The following is a 17,753-nucleotide window of genomic DNA, read 5'->3' on the forward strand; positions in this document are numbered from 1 at the left end:
CGAGTCCATACTGAGGAGGATGCCCTCTAACAGGGCTCTTYTGCATTCAGATTGGCGTCAAGCTGTACTCACGCAGTCGCTTTAAACTAGCATAAATCCGAGGGTTAGTGAGCAGCGGGTTCCCACTTCTTTCTCCTCCCTCCACCTCCCTAACGCGGCTGCTAGGACGACCGCGCAGCGTCGGGGACGCGCGCAGGACCAAGTTCCCTGGGTAGGGGAGGAGCAGCGGGCCCAACGGCCGGGCGCACGCGCAGCCGCCGGAGGCCCGCGCGGCGGGTGGAGGCGGTGACGTCACCTGAGACAGAGGGGCCAATAGGCGAGCGGGGACGGGGAAGTGGGGCGGTGCAGTGCAGGCACAAGGAGCTGGGGGCTCTCTGGCGCGTGTGTGGATGTGAGACGCGCCGCGGGGTGGCGGTGCCATGGCGCACTTCGGGTTGACCATCGTGCGGCAGTGAGTACTGCGGGTGCTCCAGAGCCACTGCTTCGAGCTGTCTCCTCCCGTGGGGGCGTCTTGTAGCACCGGGGTGTGTGTGTGTGGGGGGGTGGGGGACTGTTACCCTTCCTGCGCTTGCACCTCCCCTGCCGGTTTGGGGCTGGCCTGGGCCTGTGACGTCAGTGGGGCCTACGGCCGGCTGTGGCTCAAGAAGGCCTCTGGGGCGGCGGAGGAACCGTGCGTGGGAGCTCTCCGGGGCGCCGGCTGCCCTTGGCTCGCTCGGGCGTTGCACTGGGGGTAGAGATAGCGACAGGAAAAAGCTGCGGCTGGAAACGTGGCGCCCGAGCCGTGCACAGGCGGGCGAGAGACGAGGGGCGACGGCTGCTCTGCACGGGGTCGAGGCTCGGGGAGCCCATCTCCGGCATCGGGGCCTCCGGTCGCTTACAGTGGCATGAGGCGGGTGGGGAGAGTTTCCATTAGGTGATTCTTTAACGCTCAAAGAGAAGAAAAAATCTGAATGCATGAGGAAGGGCTGAGAGTGATATCCGTGCATGAGACAAACTTTGCAATTCTTTCCATGGGCTGTGTTGTCTTTTCTGGAACTTTCTCATTTAAAAACTAATTCAGCTGAATGTAAGATTGTACGTGGTGGAGATTTTCTGGCTCGACCATGTAACTGCTTTGTAAAGTCCTCACCTCTTAATAATGATCTAAAGGCATGCAGTTCTTYTAAAAGTCAAATGTGATAAGTGAAGTTGTCATGTTAGTTTCACAGCTATCATCAATAACTAAATGTTTGACTCTTGAAGAAAGGATAAAAACAGTGCTGTGTGCCTTAATGATAGTTTTGCCCAAGTTCAGTTTGGTCAGGGAAGTATTTGACCTGGAGGGCCTTTTTAGCTGCCTCTGATTTTACTAGATCTTAGTAGGTAGATGAGTCTGATCTAGTTGATTTCAATTCACTATCAAGACAAGTCTAGCAATATTAGTATAGTTTAATATTGATTGAAGTACAATGCTATACATAAAATTAGGAAGAGCTATTTGTGGAGTCTTAAGTAATTGGTCATAAGACCTTTCCCCTGCCAAAACCACTATTGTGGGGTGAAGAGTTTATTTAGGAATGGTAATTTCTACTGTGAAATGTTAAAAGCAAGCACTGACATCTATGACTTCTTTAAAATGTATATAGTTATTTTTTTCTTTAAAGGTACAGTGGATATTGACAAAGATCTTCAGTTAACTTGACTAGGTTTTTCTGCTGGAAACATAAACATATATGGGAAAGCAAACACCAGCTTCAGCTTTCTGCAGCTGATAGCAGTTAACTGATTAATTTTTTTTAATGAAAATTATTTTTACTTTAGTACTTGATTAGTACCACTGAAGTAGTGGCTTCTAATTTTCCTTGTGTTAAGAATTACTTCTGACTTCCTTTGAAGACCTAAATTTGGTGACTTTAGATTTGAAATCCCCAAATGGGACTTCAATAGAAACTTCAGAAAGCTTCAAAATTACTCCAATAGGAAATGGATAGGCRCTCCATCAAATGTGGTAACTTAGATTGTGCTTGTGTGTGTTAGTCAATACTAGTGCTACCTGGAAAACTGCACATTCCTCCCTCCACCCAGATTTGTTATCTGTAGGATAGATCCTATTCAGGCCGTTCCATTTTCCTCAGGAAGATGGAAGTAGCTGTTGAAGACATGGGCAGAGCCTGAAGAGTAAATTGATGCATTTTATTTGGAAAGGAATTTAAAGCCTTCTAAAATACAATTTTTTTTTTCTTTCTGTGATTAGTTTTTTTTAATCATCTTGTGGGCTTCTGTCCAGCAGTGTTGATAGTTCTCCATTTAAGAAGCAAGCAACAAGTTTGGCCCTTGTACTGCAGAAACTCGGGGAGGTGGCACTTGACTCATGTGAGCAGTCTCAGTGAAGTCTGTATTCTTAACTTTATTCTTGCCAAATTTAGTTGCTAACTTTCCCTCATTAGATACATCTGCAAATTGCTTTAGTTGCTCTTTTCCTGAAGAACTCTCAATTATGGTTTTCAAGAGAGAGTTTTTTAATTCCCAAAGAAAGTGGTGTTTATTCTAGTAGTTTTTTAATACAATTTTGAGTGTTAAGCTGTGCTAGTTCAAGGTTTATCTTTAATCTCTCATATTGACTTCCTTTTGAAGCATAGAGGACTCTAGATTCTTCCTCCCCCCCTCCTCCAACATGGATTAGTCACTCTACTAGATAACTTCTGCTTCATTTACTATTAATTYAAGCAACTGCTTCCTTTTATTTCAGATTTGTGTTAGTAAACATTGAAGGCAATGGTATTGACAGCTTGAAAATCCTTTTATTTTCTTGTAAGATCTTCTTGAAAAGAGGCTGTGCTGTTCTCTGTATCATTTTTTTCATATTCTGACTCTGCCATCTCTTGTCTGTATCTACTATAATAACCTTTTTGAACTTGAATTAAAATTGTGATGAGTGAAGTTTGTTTTGTCTGTAATCTCTTTCAGCGGGGAAACAAGATACAACAAAGACAAGATACTGCAAGGTTAGTATCAGTCATGCTACTAGCTTGTTAGAGAAGTAAAACTATGCTTCCCTGCAATGAGAACTCCCATCATCAACTGTTGACATTTAATCTTATTACTGAATAATAATGTGTACCTTAAGAGACCTTATTTGCAAGCCAGTACGTCAGCTTGTATTGCTCACTGTAGTGAACTATAATGATTCTAATAAGCCAGTCTCCTCAAAATGTCTAGAAATAGTGGTATACTTCTGGTACTGTTAGGAGTATTAGAACATTTCCTTTTTCCAAACTGGGGCAGGGGGAAGCTATCTGTAATCAAATAAAACTATAGCAGCACCTGTTATTAAGGATGCCAGAATAACACACACCACTGTGTTAATTCTTAATGGTTTATATCAAGCCTGGGAAAAGGGGTTCTGGGATTCAGATGAGAAGTGTAGTTCTGGCAAGGAACAAGCCAATGGCATATATATACAATGACTGGAGCTGGTAGGGAGCTACAGAGGGATGAATGACAATCACGTTGTAAAGGAGGTTGTTGCTGTGAGAAGGTAATCTCTCACTTGCAGAAAAGCATGAAGTAGAGCAAGGAAGTGTGAAAAGTGAAGATTGTTTAAATGCTTGAATTAATCAGTTCCAGCTCTTTCAGTAAAGACTATCTTTAGATAAAACTTTTAAACCAGGCTTTTCTGTAGCGATTGCTGATTCTGTATACCCAAAACTAAAAAATCTGGAACTGTTTGCGTGTCTGCTCTAGGAAGACTATGGCTCATGGCTGCAAGGAACCTAGTGAGGTTGTGCTCCAAATAAAAAGTTGTGTGTGGTGCTGCAGGCTGTGACGAAGAATTCTACTTCTAGATTTTCTTATCTGTTTTGACATTACAACTTACAGTTCTTACAACGTGGTCTTTGTGTTCATAATAAAGGGAATGAAACTTCATGTTCTTAAAAGTACGAATTACGTCTTCGTAATTACTACTTCTGTGTGTCAAATGATATGTAGTAGGCTTCTGTCCCTCTTACCCCTTCCCCCTCAAGTCCTGAACTTCTGATGTCCTATCTAATGCTACTGCAAGCGTATAAATAATAAGTTGTGTATTTCCTTAGTGAAAATTACTTTTGTTGTTGTTGCTTGGAGATGATGGGAAGTGATGCTCTCAGCTTTGGCTTCCTGCAGAAGTTAAGTAAATGATAAAAGTGTGGACAAAGCAATTTGCTTCAGGTTTGTCACTCTGCCACAATTCTGGTTCTCTTACAGATTCTTTGAAGCTGTGACAGAATCAAACCTTTATGTCATTAAAGTTGGATTGCCATAGTGTTGCTTCTCTCAGCAATGCCGTAGAGCTGTATGGCAAGTTAGTTCCAGTCTATTCTGTCTGAAAACTGTGTTTTAAAGGGTTGCTTTTCAGCTAGATTTGCTATACATACTTGCTTACAACTGCATGAGCATTAGCGTCGATGTAAGAAGTAGAGGTGTGGTGGAGAGGAGGAGACTGTAACAGACTCTGTTTACATCAACTATAAAATTGTTGCTAAACAAAGAGTATGTACTGTTTTCCTCCATACACAGAATCCATTCTTGTTGCCTCCTGCAGCAAGAACAGGCATTTCATATTTTTTAGGTCTGGGCTCGCCAGATGTGCATGTTTCTTCCTGTGTGCATTTTAGTATAAAGAATACCTATATTATGTTGTATTGTCTTTTTTTTAATATAATCAACAAACTTCTTTTTTTCCTTCCCCCCCCCCCCCTCAACTGTGAGAATTCTTTAGCAGGAAGCCTATGAGAGATTATTCAAAAAAGGACAAGTGACTTGAAATGACTACTCACATGTAGAAAATGAAGGCTTCTGCATTATGATTAATTTTCTGTTGTACATACTATTCATTTTATTTGATTATATAATATAAATTAATGTATCTTTCTGATTTCCTAGCCTACGCACCCTATTTTCACTGCATTTGTATGATCAAGTTCAGGGAAGACCAAAGGAGCATGATTTCTACTAGTACTTGGGTCTGCTGATGGAGAAAATTTAGCAGCTGAGCAAGTATGACAATAACAGAAAATCTGCTCAGCAATAATAATCTRTCTAAAATTTACATGTTCTAATGTTGATGGATTTTTATTTTTCAGGTCAAGGAGTGGATGAGCCCCTCTCTGATACTGGTTTCAGACAAGCAGATGCTGCTGGTGTATTTCTCAGTAATGTGAAGTTTACTCATGTCTTTTCAAGTGATCTCCTTCGAGCAAAGCAGGCAAGTGCTTTTTGAGGTGACTGGATATGAATATTAGCTTCAGTATTTTGCATTTATTAGCTATTGATGGCACAAACATTACAGAGAAAGAGAGCCAAAGTCAATTTTGATGAATTTAAAACTAAAGTTGGACTTGAGTGGAATTCAAGAAGACTTTTGTAAGGAAACTTCAAAGCAAACAACTGAGTTAAGTAGTGAAAGCTGACTTGCTTTTTTTGAATGTCATACAATGTTAGTCCTATGGAATTGTCATTATTTTATATATGCATAGGCTCTTGCTGAAAGTGGTAAAGATGAGGACTCAAAGGTAACATAGACCTAAGTCAGTTTTACTTTGAGGGACCAGAACAAACTGGTTTTGATATAGCTGTACCATCTTGTTCGTTGTGGCTGTATGCTGCGTTCTTCTGAAGAATGCAGGCCAGTATAAGCAAGATTATAGCAAAACTTAAAGTCAGTACAAGGATCAGTGAACATGTGGAAAGGCAGATCTTGGTGGGACTGAACGTAATAGCGCTTTCTTCACCTTGATGCACTACTTTAATAATTCTTAACTAAAGAAGAAACAGTTACAATCACAGAGTGGGGTTACCTGTGGTTTTGTGTGCAAGATTACAAAATGATCGAAAAGTTTGAGGATACAAAACTATTAAATGGAGAGGCATGGATCAGCTGTTTTAGGAAAGTCACATCTCCTGTGGAAGCCCTCTTCTTGAATTCTTGTCTTCTGTTACTGATGCTGTGGTTTCAGGAGACATGTAGATTTTGCATGATTGAAATGATGAGGAAATTCTCAATAGCCCTGCTTGCGTTTCCCTCAGTTGTCTGTGAAGGCTTATTGTAAACCGGATCAACAAAATTTAGTTTGAAACATCTTTATTTTTAACACAGTATCTTGCTGATCTGTTCTGCAGAACAGTCCCATAAACTTCTGTAGCAGCGCAGTTGAGGCTAAAAATGAGCTAGAGAAGGAGAGGAAGCACAGGATACACAGTCTATAAGCAAGCCTATCTTCTGTGGACAGTGTTTTATGGTTCTAAGTCTTGCAATACAATAATAATAGAGGAAGTGACTTGTTAGGCAGTCAAATGTGTGAAGGGTAGTAATACTGTTTTTAATTTTCTCAAGGCTATATGCCTGCCTTAGGGGAAACATTTTGAAATAATGAGCCAGTTGAGAGTAAGATTGTTGGATCTTTCTTGTTTGTTTGTTCTTAACTTATATAGAGAGAGAGCAGGGGGGAGGGAGGGATTTCCCACCCTCCCCCCATAATAGAGACAGTCTTTTCCCTGAGAAGCATGTGGAAATGTGTTTTGCCATTCTTTTGAAGAGCTATCCAAATTTTGCTGAGTCTTTTCAAAGATATATAAAGCTGCAGTTAGCACTTGCTTAAATGCTTCCTTTTCTGGCAGCTGCAAATCTGTGAAGAGTGTCCTTTACCACACTGTTACTCCATAGCTCAAGTATGAGGGGAATGTGCAAGTTGCATTGCAGAAGAGAAAATACAAGTTTTCATAGAAATTGTTAATGTTGACATTCAGTTTTTCTTGCAGTGTCTCTTTTCCATCTGCTGTAATCAAGATATGCACTGGTCTCTGGAACCAGGAGAGGTACATGGTCCTCTGGCTACTGCCCATGGCTGGCAGCTAAGCATTCAAGCTGGAGCAGGTCAGGAAAAAGTTAAGATTATGTGAAGAGAATTGGAGTAACTGGGCAAAAATTCCAGGATATGAAAGAGATACAAAGTGAGCATGTAGTGCAAGTGAAGAGATGGGCTAGATAGGAGCCTGTTTGAGAGAATAAGCCAAGCAGGGGAGGGGCTGAAGACTAGCTCTTAAAAACTAGCCGTATAGAAGCATGTAAACAGACCTGGAATGGAAAAATAGAAGGCAACGTGTGAAACAAGTTGGGATTTGGTGATAAGAGTTACTCTTCATATTTAAAATCTGCAGGGGAAAATGAGACTTACTATGTGATGGTTGTGCCATTGAGACAAGAACTGTGCAGTAGAGAAGATAGGTTCAGGACTGGAATAGACTGGGCCCCAAAAAGAGTAAGAGAGAAACTCTAGTCCTTTCCAGTGAGCAAAATGAGAATAATATACCTTCTGTCATTGTAGTATTGTGCAAATTCAGTAATGTTTCTGAAGCATGCTGATACTCTACTAACAAATAGTGTAGGAAAGGCTAGAGGAAGTTCATCTCTTCCTCAGAGCAGGTTTTGGTTACAGCCCAATAAATGGGGGCATGAGCCTTCATATTCAGCATTTACAGATCAGAGTATAAACTATACTGCTCAGTAAATGAATGTAGTCTGTTGTCTGTACTGAATGAGATCTTAGTCATACAATTATATCTTGCAATTTCTGTAGGACTAACTATACTATTCATGTATACAAGGAAATTGATTCAAGCTTGCCTGAATTTTGATGTTATTCTATGACAGACATGTGAAATTGTAACATGAAGTCTTTTGTAGGCAATACATTAAATACATCATAAAATCTAGTTTAATACAACAAAGCTGATTATTCTTTGCTGGAATCCAAGAATTTTCAAAATGAGTTCTTTGAATGTAGGTTTTAGTGGACATGGACATTTAGACTTCTATCTAGTATTGCCAGTCAAAACTACATGTGCTTTCAGTATAGCCTTCTGCTCTTATATGCACACAAAATATGCAGCTGGTTACTTCTTCAGTTCCCATTACTGACTGTGGCAGCCAGACAGCTGTCCTTTATCCAGCTAACTAGTCTGTGTTAGCTAATACTTCTTCCAGAATGGTGTCAGAATTTCCTCTTGGCCAGCTGTCTTTAACTTCCTTCCATTCCTTCTTCCCTGTCCCCCCCAGTTGCATGCTTCTGTGGAAGTTCAAAAAAAGTATAGGAAAAAAACTTGAGATATCTAGACTATTGTTAAAAGTAAACTAAGCCCTTTGAGTTTTCCTCTTTCTTTTTTTGGCCATGCTGTGTTCATCAAAAGCCAGGTAAAGTAACCTGGATTTCCCCCCCACCCCCCCCCCAAAATGTTTTATCCAATACATGTCTCCCTCCCAACAGCAAGGCTGATGCTTCAGTATATTGCTGGCAGACATCATCCTGCCTCTAACTGCTTCAAGAGTATTTGATTTCAGAGGTATAGTAAGTAGCCACTTKTCAGAAGGTAATTTGATTTGTTACATGCCAAGTTTTTGGCAGCCAGAATAACTTGAGAATGTACTGCTTGTGAGTCTTTTAACCCACACACTACACACAAAGAATGTGTCAATGTGATCTTTTCCTGAGTGACAGTATACTCAAGAAAAGCTGTTGTATTTTATCCCAGTAAATCTTGTAGCTGATGTGTATTTTGCTGCTCGTTTCATGGATGCTAAGTATCTCCAGCAGTTGTGGACTGTGAAAAAASTTACTGGAGACTGCAGCTTTTCCACCTTTTTGTGGCCTGACGTGGGCCATATGTGCAATTTTGATGGACACTACCAGGTGGAAGGATTTTTATCTTATGTATTGGGTTGTGGAGTGCTATTTACATAAGTCACATTGGTTGTGGTGTTTTAAGGTGATATAGGTATCTCATGAGGAAACAGTTCATTGATGTGACTATATATTCACTTTTTAGACTGCTGCCACAATTATAGGAAAAAATAAGTTTTGCAAAGACTTGAAAATCGAGTATGATGCAAGACTTCGAGAGAGAGTAAGTGTCATAATTTATTTTTAATAATGAACATTTTGAAAATATAACTTACTGCCAGTGGTTCCTTGGTTTATTAAAAAGTTGATTTAACAGTGGGGAGTGCTGTTTGTTTTTGTTTTTCTTCCTCCTCCTTATTTACTAAGAACTGAAGAAGTGCTAAAGTTGTTTGAGTGCAGAATGTTGAAGCAAAGGCAGTATTTAGTGATACTAGTCTTACAGAAATCCTTAGAGCATCACAGTAGTACAAGGTTTATGTGTAGAAGTAATTATCTTAAATGCAATCAAAAGATTAGTTATATTTTCTAAACATATACAATGGCAAACATGCTCCCTCTGCCTGTCTTTGCTTGCCTTGATGGCACAATTTGATCTTGTTTTTTTTTTTAGCTGTTTATATCTTTCCATTAGCACAAAGGTGAATGGAAATCCTAGTTATGATGGAACAATCTGCCTTCCTGAATAACCTTGCTGCATAACAAAAGGCATAATTTTACCTCCTATATGTTTTTAACTGTCTTGATCAGAATAAACTCAATGCTGGCTGTTTCTGCTAATAAAATTCACCTTTCAGATGCTACATTGATAGTTAGTTGAATTCTAGATAAGGAAATACTACAAAGCCAAAAGCAAGATGGCATACTGCTAGCAGATAAATTGAAGTTTAAAGAGCAGGAAGTGATTGTAGCATTTCACATTTTGACCCTTTTGCAGTTCTGTTGGAAATTCAGTCCACCCTCTGAAATCAGCAAGACACATGGTTCCCCAATTGTCTTTAATTGCTTCACCACCTGGTGCTTTTGGAAATATTATGGGCCATATTAGGGTTTTATAAAGACTAACATGAACTTTGTCTCTGCTGCATTTTTTTTTTCTCCTTCATGGTGTTTGTATGGATGCATACAAATGCAAATACAGTGTCTGCAGGCTACAGATTGTGAGGCACTGCTCTTTGTAACTGAAATCAAGCTTGAATTGCATGAAAAATGGTTTCGTATTTCAAAGGAGCATAAGTTGGTGATCCTTTTAAGAGAGCTCTATTCTTTCATACCTGGCCTTCATGAGAAGCATGTGGAAAAATMTTGAAGTGTAGGATTTTTTTCATCAGTTTAGAGTACTTATTTCTTCACACTTGTGTTCTTAAATCCTACAGTTTTACTTTAGAGAAAGCAATAAAGATGCTGAAGTAATTGTATTTCAGAACAYTTAAGTTCTGAGGACTGTAACAAATTAATCAGTATGATGGCGAATTGCATATCTGTAGTGTAGAAATCAAAAGGATCAGGTTAGAGATCATTTAGACAAACTTGACATCCACAGATCCATGGACCCTGATGGGATGCTCACACGAGTACTGAGGGAGCTGGTAGATGTTGTTGCCAGGCTGCTCTCTCTCACTTCTGAGAGGTCATGGAGAACAGGAGAGGTGCCTGAGGTCTAGAAGAAAGCCAGTGTCACCCCAGTCTTCAAAAAGGACAAGAAGGAGGACCCAGGCAACTCCAGGCCAGTCAGCCTCACCTCCATGCCTGGAAAGGTGCTGGAACAGCTCCTCCTGGATRTCATCTCTAAGCGTGTGAAGGAAGAGAAGGTGATCAGGAGTAGTCAGCGTGACTTCCCCAAGGGGAAATCCTGCTTAACCAATCTGATAGCCTTTTAGGATGGAATGACTGGCTGGGGAGAGGAGGGCAGAGCAGTGGATGTTGTCTGCCTTGACTTGAGCGAGGCTTTTGACACCGTCTCCCGTAACATCCTCCTAGGCAAGCTCAGGAAGTGCMGGCTAGGTGAGTGGACAGTGAGATGGATGGAGAGCTGGCTGAAAGGCAGAGCTCAGAGGGTTGTCATCAGTGGCACRGAGTCTAGCTGGAGGCCTGTAGCTAGCAGTGTCTGCCAGGAGTCAGTACCGGCTCCAGTCTTGTTCAACTTATTCATTAGTGACCTGAATGAAGGGACAGAGTGTCTCYGCAGCAAGTTTGCTGACAATACCAAACCAGGAGGAGTGGCTGATACAGTGGAGGTCTGTGCTGCCATTCAGAGAGATTTGGACAGGCTGGAGAATTGGGTGGAGAGGAACCTCATGTAGTTCCACAATGGCGAGTGCCGGGTCCCACACTTAGGGAGGAGTAACCCCATGCCCTGACCAGTGCAGGCTGGGGGTTGACCTGTTGGAAAGCAGCTGTGTGGAGAGGGACCTGGGAGTGCTGGTGAACAGCAAGTTAACTATGAGCCAGCAAGGTGCCTTTCTAGCCAAGAAGGCCAATGGAAGCCTGGGTTACAAAAGTCAACTGGTGAGGCCACACCTGGAGTACTGTGTCTGGTTCTGGGCTCCTCAGTACAAGAGAGACATGGAACTACCGGAGAGAGTCCAGTGTAGGGCTATGAAGATTATGAAGGGGCTGGAGCATCTATCCTATGAGGCAAGGCTGCGAGAGCTGGGCCTCTTTAGCCTGGAGACGAGAAGACTGAGAGGGGGATCTTATCAATGTCTGCAAGTACCTGAAGGGAGGGTGTGAAGGGGATGGGGCTAGACTCTTTTCAGTGGTGCCAGGTGGCAGGACAAGAGGCAATGGGGTCAAACTGAACACAGGCAGTTCCACCTGAATATGAGAAGAACYTCTTTAATATGAGAGTGACGGAGTACTGGACCAGGTTGCCCAGGGAGGTTGGGGAGTCTCCTTCTCTGGAGATATTCAAGACCTGCCTGGATGTGATCCTGTCTAACGTGCTGTAGGTGACCCTGCTTGAGCAGGGGGGTTGGATCTCCAGAGGTCCCTTCCAATCTCAGCCATTCTGTGAAAAAAGTCTTAGTAATGATCATGTGAGTATATTCTAGTCATAAACATCTGGATCTCTGGGTTGTGCATAACTGAAGATTTTATAGTACAGTTTCATTCCTTAGTTTCTTAAAAATACTGCAGTGTTGTCACTGTCTTCAGACTTTCCAAGAAGTTTTCCATTTGAATATACCTTTTATTTATTAGCAGTACTGCAGTGGTAAAAGTACTGTCTGTTATGCCTGTGTTAAGAGATGCCTTGGAAAGATCCTTAATATCAAAAACAATATTACTCATCCAAGTGTATCTATCTTCTAAAATACATTAGAGATCATTTAAAAAAAAAAAAAAAAAAAACTTTTGTAATGTGATCTCTAGTTTTCCAGACTATTTAATTTTCATATATTGTTTGTTACTACTCTTTCAGGTATGATTCTTGCATGTGGGGGTTGCATTTCAGGAACAAGAATATCATTGAAAATAGTTAATTGCCTGTTCCTGGACACCATTAGCATATATTCTTTAAAGTTTCTCCTTCTACCACCACCTTTTTAACACTGTCTACAGCAATGATGTAAGGTTCTCCCTTGCACCAACCCCGAAAAGAAAAAGGGGAGGCTATTGTTTGCTATTATTTCTCCATACAGAAAATATTTGTTACTTACTCTTGAGAAACTATTCCCTGTAGTGTTTTGCAAGTGAAAAGTAAATGGAGTTTATAATCCTGTGAAGTTTTACGTACAGAAACGTTTGCAATGTAGCCTTAGAAGCTCAAATGTTTTTGTAACTATACTGAGCGTCAAGTATAGGAAAAAAATCTTTAGTCAAAGTTCAGACCTGGGGTAATTTTTTGAATGTTAGCCCTTTAAGTGAGATGCTGTTCTCAATATATATCTCTGTCTAACGTTACACACACTTAAATAGCAGATACGAAGACATCCTTTTCCCCTGCTGTTGAAACAATGGGATAAAGTGTGGAAGCTAGTTAAATCTGCACATTATTCATAATCATCCAAGAAAAATCTTTTAAAAGATGCTTGCATTTAAACTGGAACTGGAGTAGAGGGATAGTGTAGTGGTTATCACATCTGCTTTGCACGTTGAAGGTTCTGGGTTCAAGCCCCGGTGGAACCAACACCAGGAAATCTTTGGGAGGTTGGACTAGATGATCTCCAGAGGTCCCTTCTAACCTTACTGATTCTGTGACTTGATATATTTGGCTAAAATTGTCTCTGTAACTTGCCTCTTACAGAAGTATGGTGTTGCAGAAGGAAGGCCTTTGACTGACCTAAAGGCGATGGCAAAGGCTGCTGGAGAACAGTGTCCTTCATTCACACCTTCTGGAGGAGAAACACTGGATGAAGTATGGTATTTATTTATTTGTGTCCTAGTTTCCAGGCCATTTCATTAGTGCAGATTATTGCTTATTTAGGAACATCCTTATTGAAAGCTTAGTCCAACCAAAGGTAGTTATTTTTCCAGGACAGAAGAACCATGTAACTGCATTGTAGTGGCTACCAAGTAGAGAACCTCTTTAGAGCTAAAATACTGATTTTGAGATTGATTCCTTATGAAGCTCTCATTTGCTAAGGGTAATGGCAATTACATTTACCTTTGAATTTGAAGGGCAGAGTTCTTTGATAATGTTCACACCATCAAGTAGATTGCCATTGACTTGATACTTATTTCAGATTAAATATTTATCTTTTAACTGAAGTAGCTATGTTTCATTTTTCTGAAAGCTGAAACCTACAGTCTTCACAGTGTGATCTTCTGACCTTTCCCTTTAGGTGAGAGAACGTGCAAGGGATTTCTTTGAATTTCTGTGTCAGCTGGCTGTTGAAGCAGGACAGAAAGAACAAGAGATGCATAGTGCAGCAAGCAGCAGCTTAAGAACATCTGGAGTACAGTCGATTTTCCCTTGGACGAACCATTGCAGTGAACTGGAACTTAGTTCTGATAGTGGTGACGCTTCTAAACTACTAGACGCTAATATATTAGTGGTGAGTCATGGGGCATACATGAGAAACTGGATTGGCTATTTTGTTTCAGATCTCAAGTGTACTTTGCCAACAACTTTAACAAAGTCTCAGTTGTCTTCTGTGAGTCCCAATACGGGAGTTAGTCACTTCATTGTAAAATTTGATAATGAAAATATATTAAGGCCTGAAGTCAACTGCGTTTGTCTTAATCAAGACTCTCATTTAGTGGATGTGAGTGCTGAATGTGTAGCTCCAAAAATGTTTTAAGAGTCTTTAGAGGGGAAATGATTTTTAGATCATCATCATGCAAGCTCAGGAAAAGTTGGTAATTAAGGGGATTGACTGGAGTTATTGGCATTACACTGCAAAATTGGAGAACTGCCACTATTTATCACCTTAAAATAACATATGATTTACAAGATCTTAGTACCCACTATAAGTTGATACTGGAGAAATAACACAAATATTCTTTATGAACAGAAACATAATATTTCTGTTCAGTCAGTTGTATACATATTTCTGCAGTACATAGTTATAAAAAGTTCTTACCATTAGCCCATAATTCTTTTGGTTATCTCCACCAGTTATAAGAGTTGGGGAGTGGGGGAGAATGGTACTTGAAAATGAGGCTGTTTATGATATTCTTGTTTCATTACAGAGTACTATACTGTAATAATAAACATACAGGCTGTTTTACAACAACTTGTTTGAGTGCAACAGTATAACTTGAAAAAGAACTTGAAAAAGAGAGAGGGGACATGTTCCTGGCTCTGGTACTAAAGAACTGTGAGATTCTGGGCAAATTACTTTTCCGCTTGTAAAATGGAGATGATAGTATATACCTACCTCACAGGAGTGTTTTGTAAGAAATTCTGTAAGTATTGAAATCTCTGCTAAAAAGCACTGTACAAACATAAGTACTTATTTTTAAGCAGGATGAGGAACCTAATGCAGACATAGCTGAAAAGTAATCTTACCAGTATGGTAGGTTGTATGCACCTAGAATCCTGTTGTTAACTGTAACCATATATTTATGGGAGAGTATAATCTGAGGATATAGGCAAGTTTGATTGCTTGATGATTGTTTTTTGTTATTTTCACTACTGTTTTTTTCTCCACTGAGGTGTTTGTAGTGTTACAGTGTATGCTTATCTGTTATCTGTAATCTCCAAATACATTTTCTTCATTTACATGTTTTAAGCCTGTAAATAGAATTATTAAAGGATCCTGTATAGAACTCCATTTCATCTGTATTTTCCTTGAGGGAGAGAAAAATCTTTAATATCACTCTACAAAGCCTTGCCCAGCTCATACAGCTTCTATTTTTTCTGAAAAACTACAGGCCACATTTCTTTAAAATGAAAGAGTACCCTTTACTCACAAAAGGCTAAGTATGGATCAGTTCTTTCCAGATCTACTTGGAAGAACCACAAATGTTAAAATGTTAAGGACTTACTTAAATTCCTTGCAGCTCTGCCAGATCAACTATTTGATTGGTACTCTTTAACTGTGCTGACTTGTGTACTTCAAACTACTTAGCTTCCTTGTCTTGGAGCAGGGACTTGAATTTTGAGGAGGAAGAAGTGGTTGCTATTGTTACCTTTAACAGGTATTTATTTGCAGCCCTGCTGAAAACTTACAAGAGAAATGCTTAAGGTTCTGTACCTTGCTTCTTCCATTCCTGTGATTGTGATTCAACAGGGAACTTCTCTTAACTTGAGCACTGAATGGGAATCTGCTTCTGTTCTCTGTGTGAAGATTGCAGCTTAACCAGTCCTGATGGTACTTAGCTGGAGAGGATAAAGTGGGAGTGTTCAGTCCTGTGACGACCAAAGATAGTCTTCTAAGGTAGCRTTCTCCAGAACCTGGAAAAGAACCTAACATTTTTTACTTACTACGGGGCTTGTTTATCTAACAAATGACTGAAACCATCTGCTACTATTCCTGAAAACTAGTCACAGAGAGGAAAGCAACTTACTTATTCTCTGAAAATGAATGCTGAATAACCGATATCAGGAGGGGCTGGGCTTTGAACCTATAAGGTGTTACATAGTGTGAAGGACTGGAGTACTTTAAAGTTGAGTAGGCAAACTTAAATCAATGTATACTGAATTTCTGCACTGGTAACTAAACTTGCTACTTGTTGATAAACTACGTTCCTTCCACTCCTTTAACAGTATAGAAGGAAGGCCACTTAGGTCTCTTTCGAAGCTTTGTATACCTCCTCTTTCTCAACATGAGGCAGTTTATCCAGTGATACTTACACATTTATGAAGTTTTATGACTGCAGCTTTTTCTACAAACATGGCACCTTCATATTAGAACATGCTGGGGAATTCAAAATATCTTTGTTTCAAGTCATCTTTTTTCAGTCTTCATTCAATACAAAGATGTTCTTAAGGAAAATATTCAATTTAAATGTTACTATGAAGTAATAGCTTCTGAAGTTAAATAAATGGCTTCTTTGATATTATTGATATTTTGTATGATTACCACTCAAACAGTAACTTTATATTTGTGAAAACAAAAAGGGCCTCTTTTGAAAGAGAAGATATCTGTATTGAAAGTACAGATATGACAGTGGTAGCTGGACAAATCACTCAAGATTTTTGTTTAAAAATGTCCATAGGTTATCCATAAATAACAGAACTAGTTCTTGATATTTTGAGGGAAACATATGGTGAATACACAAGAAGGAAAAAATGGGAACTTGGGCTTTACACAGACTACTGAAACTTCTTGTGAAATGCATCTCCCTAGAGGGTTCATGAAATTAGATTGATAATCACCATCAAAGAAGGTAGGGAAGTTCAATGACTGCTGACAATGTTTATGGAAGAAGGAGGGGATTTTTTTTTTTAAAATGCATGTGCCTGATGGTGCATGTTTATTTCAGGAAGGTTGCATATATAGCAAGAGATTTTCCTATTGGTGCTTTAAATAACTTGAATTTTTCCGTAATTGCTATGTCTTGAATTTTGTCAGCCATTAGTTGACACTGTATCAGAATTGAGTAATGCCTCTTAGAGCAGGAGCAGTCAAGTTAAAAATGTGCATCTTCAACTAGAAGATGAATGGAGAGACCTAATACCTTGTGTTTTGATAGTCATCAACTTTTGTTGGATGTTTCCAAACGCACAGACTTTGGTGGTTCCCCTAGACTGAAAAGGTTTCTATTTCTTCTCTACCCTGAAACAGCTTAATTACATTTTGTTATGCTGATCAGATATTTTACAGGAACACCTACTTAATAGTATGCTTGATTAAGTGCTTTGCTTTTTCTTGAGTAATCCTCTTGCCTTGAGGACCCTATCAATACACTTTAGCTTCTTTAATGTATTTGTAGGTGTTTAGAATTYAGACTTATCCTAAGAAACTTGTGAGCTTACAGTTGTTTTCTTTACTATTAACAAATTCTTTTCTCTTATGTTAGCTCTCAAGTAGGACAAGAAGAAAGTACATAAGTGTCTGCTTTGAATAATGTCAAGAGACAAAACCATTCCAGTTTCCTAAACAGTTCCTGTGTTGACAAAGCAACACTTTTCAGTGTAAAAATGTGTAAGCCAGAAACTCCTAATCAAGACTTTAAAATACTTCATTGGTACAAACATACCAACTCTGACTATTTACAGATGATGTGTAAGACTAGAAGGAAAGACTTGCATTATTACATTGTGAATTTTATTACTACTGGTTATAATTCTGGTACCTAAAACAAATGTTTTGAAAAAGTAATTCTAGATATTTGTAGAGGATCCATGTGATTTATATATGATAGAGAGAATGCGTTAAGAAGTTCCTAAACAACAGACTGCTAGGGGCTGGAGCAATCAAGAGTGTTCTGCAGTTGCCCTGTTGTATTCTTTCCCCATATATGTGTTCTCGGCATTGTTGGAGACAGAATACTGGCCTATGTGAGCCTACAGATAGCCCTCATACAGCTACACTTTTTCTTTCTTTCTTTATACATTAAAAATAAGTGATTTTGGAAGCCTCTAAAGTTAATTGTGTACTTCTTCCTTTTAAGTCTGTATATAGTACTAGTCTTTTGAGTTGATGTTGAGATTCAACCTTTTTTCTTGCA

At 39.6% G+C, this 17,753-nt stretch overlaps 1 protein-coding gene across 2 annotated transcripts; it reads left to right on the plus strand.

Annotated features, from left to right (window-relative positions):
* The first annotated feature begins 331 nt into the window (after positions 1–331).
* TIGAR (TP53 induced glycolysis regulatory phosphatase) lies at positions 332–14,864 on the plus strand. Of its 2 annotated transcripts, none has more exons than XM_085298808.1 (6): positions 332–451; positions 2,947–2,984; positions 5,103–5,224; positions 8,842–8,919; positions 12,940–13,050; positions 13,478–14,864. In XM_085298808.1, exons 1-6 carry the CDS (start codon positions 420–422, stop codon positions 13,934–13,936), a joined length of 840 nt encoding a protein of 279 aa, XP_085154934.1. In that variant the 5' UTR covers positions 332–419; the 3' UTR covers positions 13,937–14,864. The 2 variants fall into 2 exon arrangements, with proteins under 2 accessions (XP_085154934.1, XP_085154936.1); XM_085298810.1 differs by lacking the exon at positions 332–451 and adding an exon at positions 616–913.
* The last annotated feature ends 2,889 nt before the right edge of the window (positions 14,865–17,753 follow it).

This window comes from Rhea americana, unplaced genomic scaffold (assembly GCF_003343005.1).
Source record: "Rhea americana isolate MKP2758 unplaced genomic scaffold, rheAme1 scaffold_142, whole genome shotgun sequence".
Lineage (NCBI taxonomy): Eukaryota > Metazoa > Chordata > Aves > Rheiformes > Rheidae > Rhea > Rhea americana.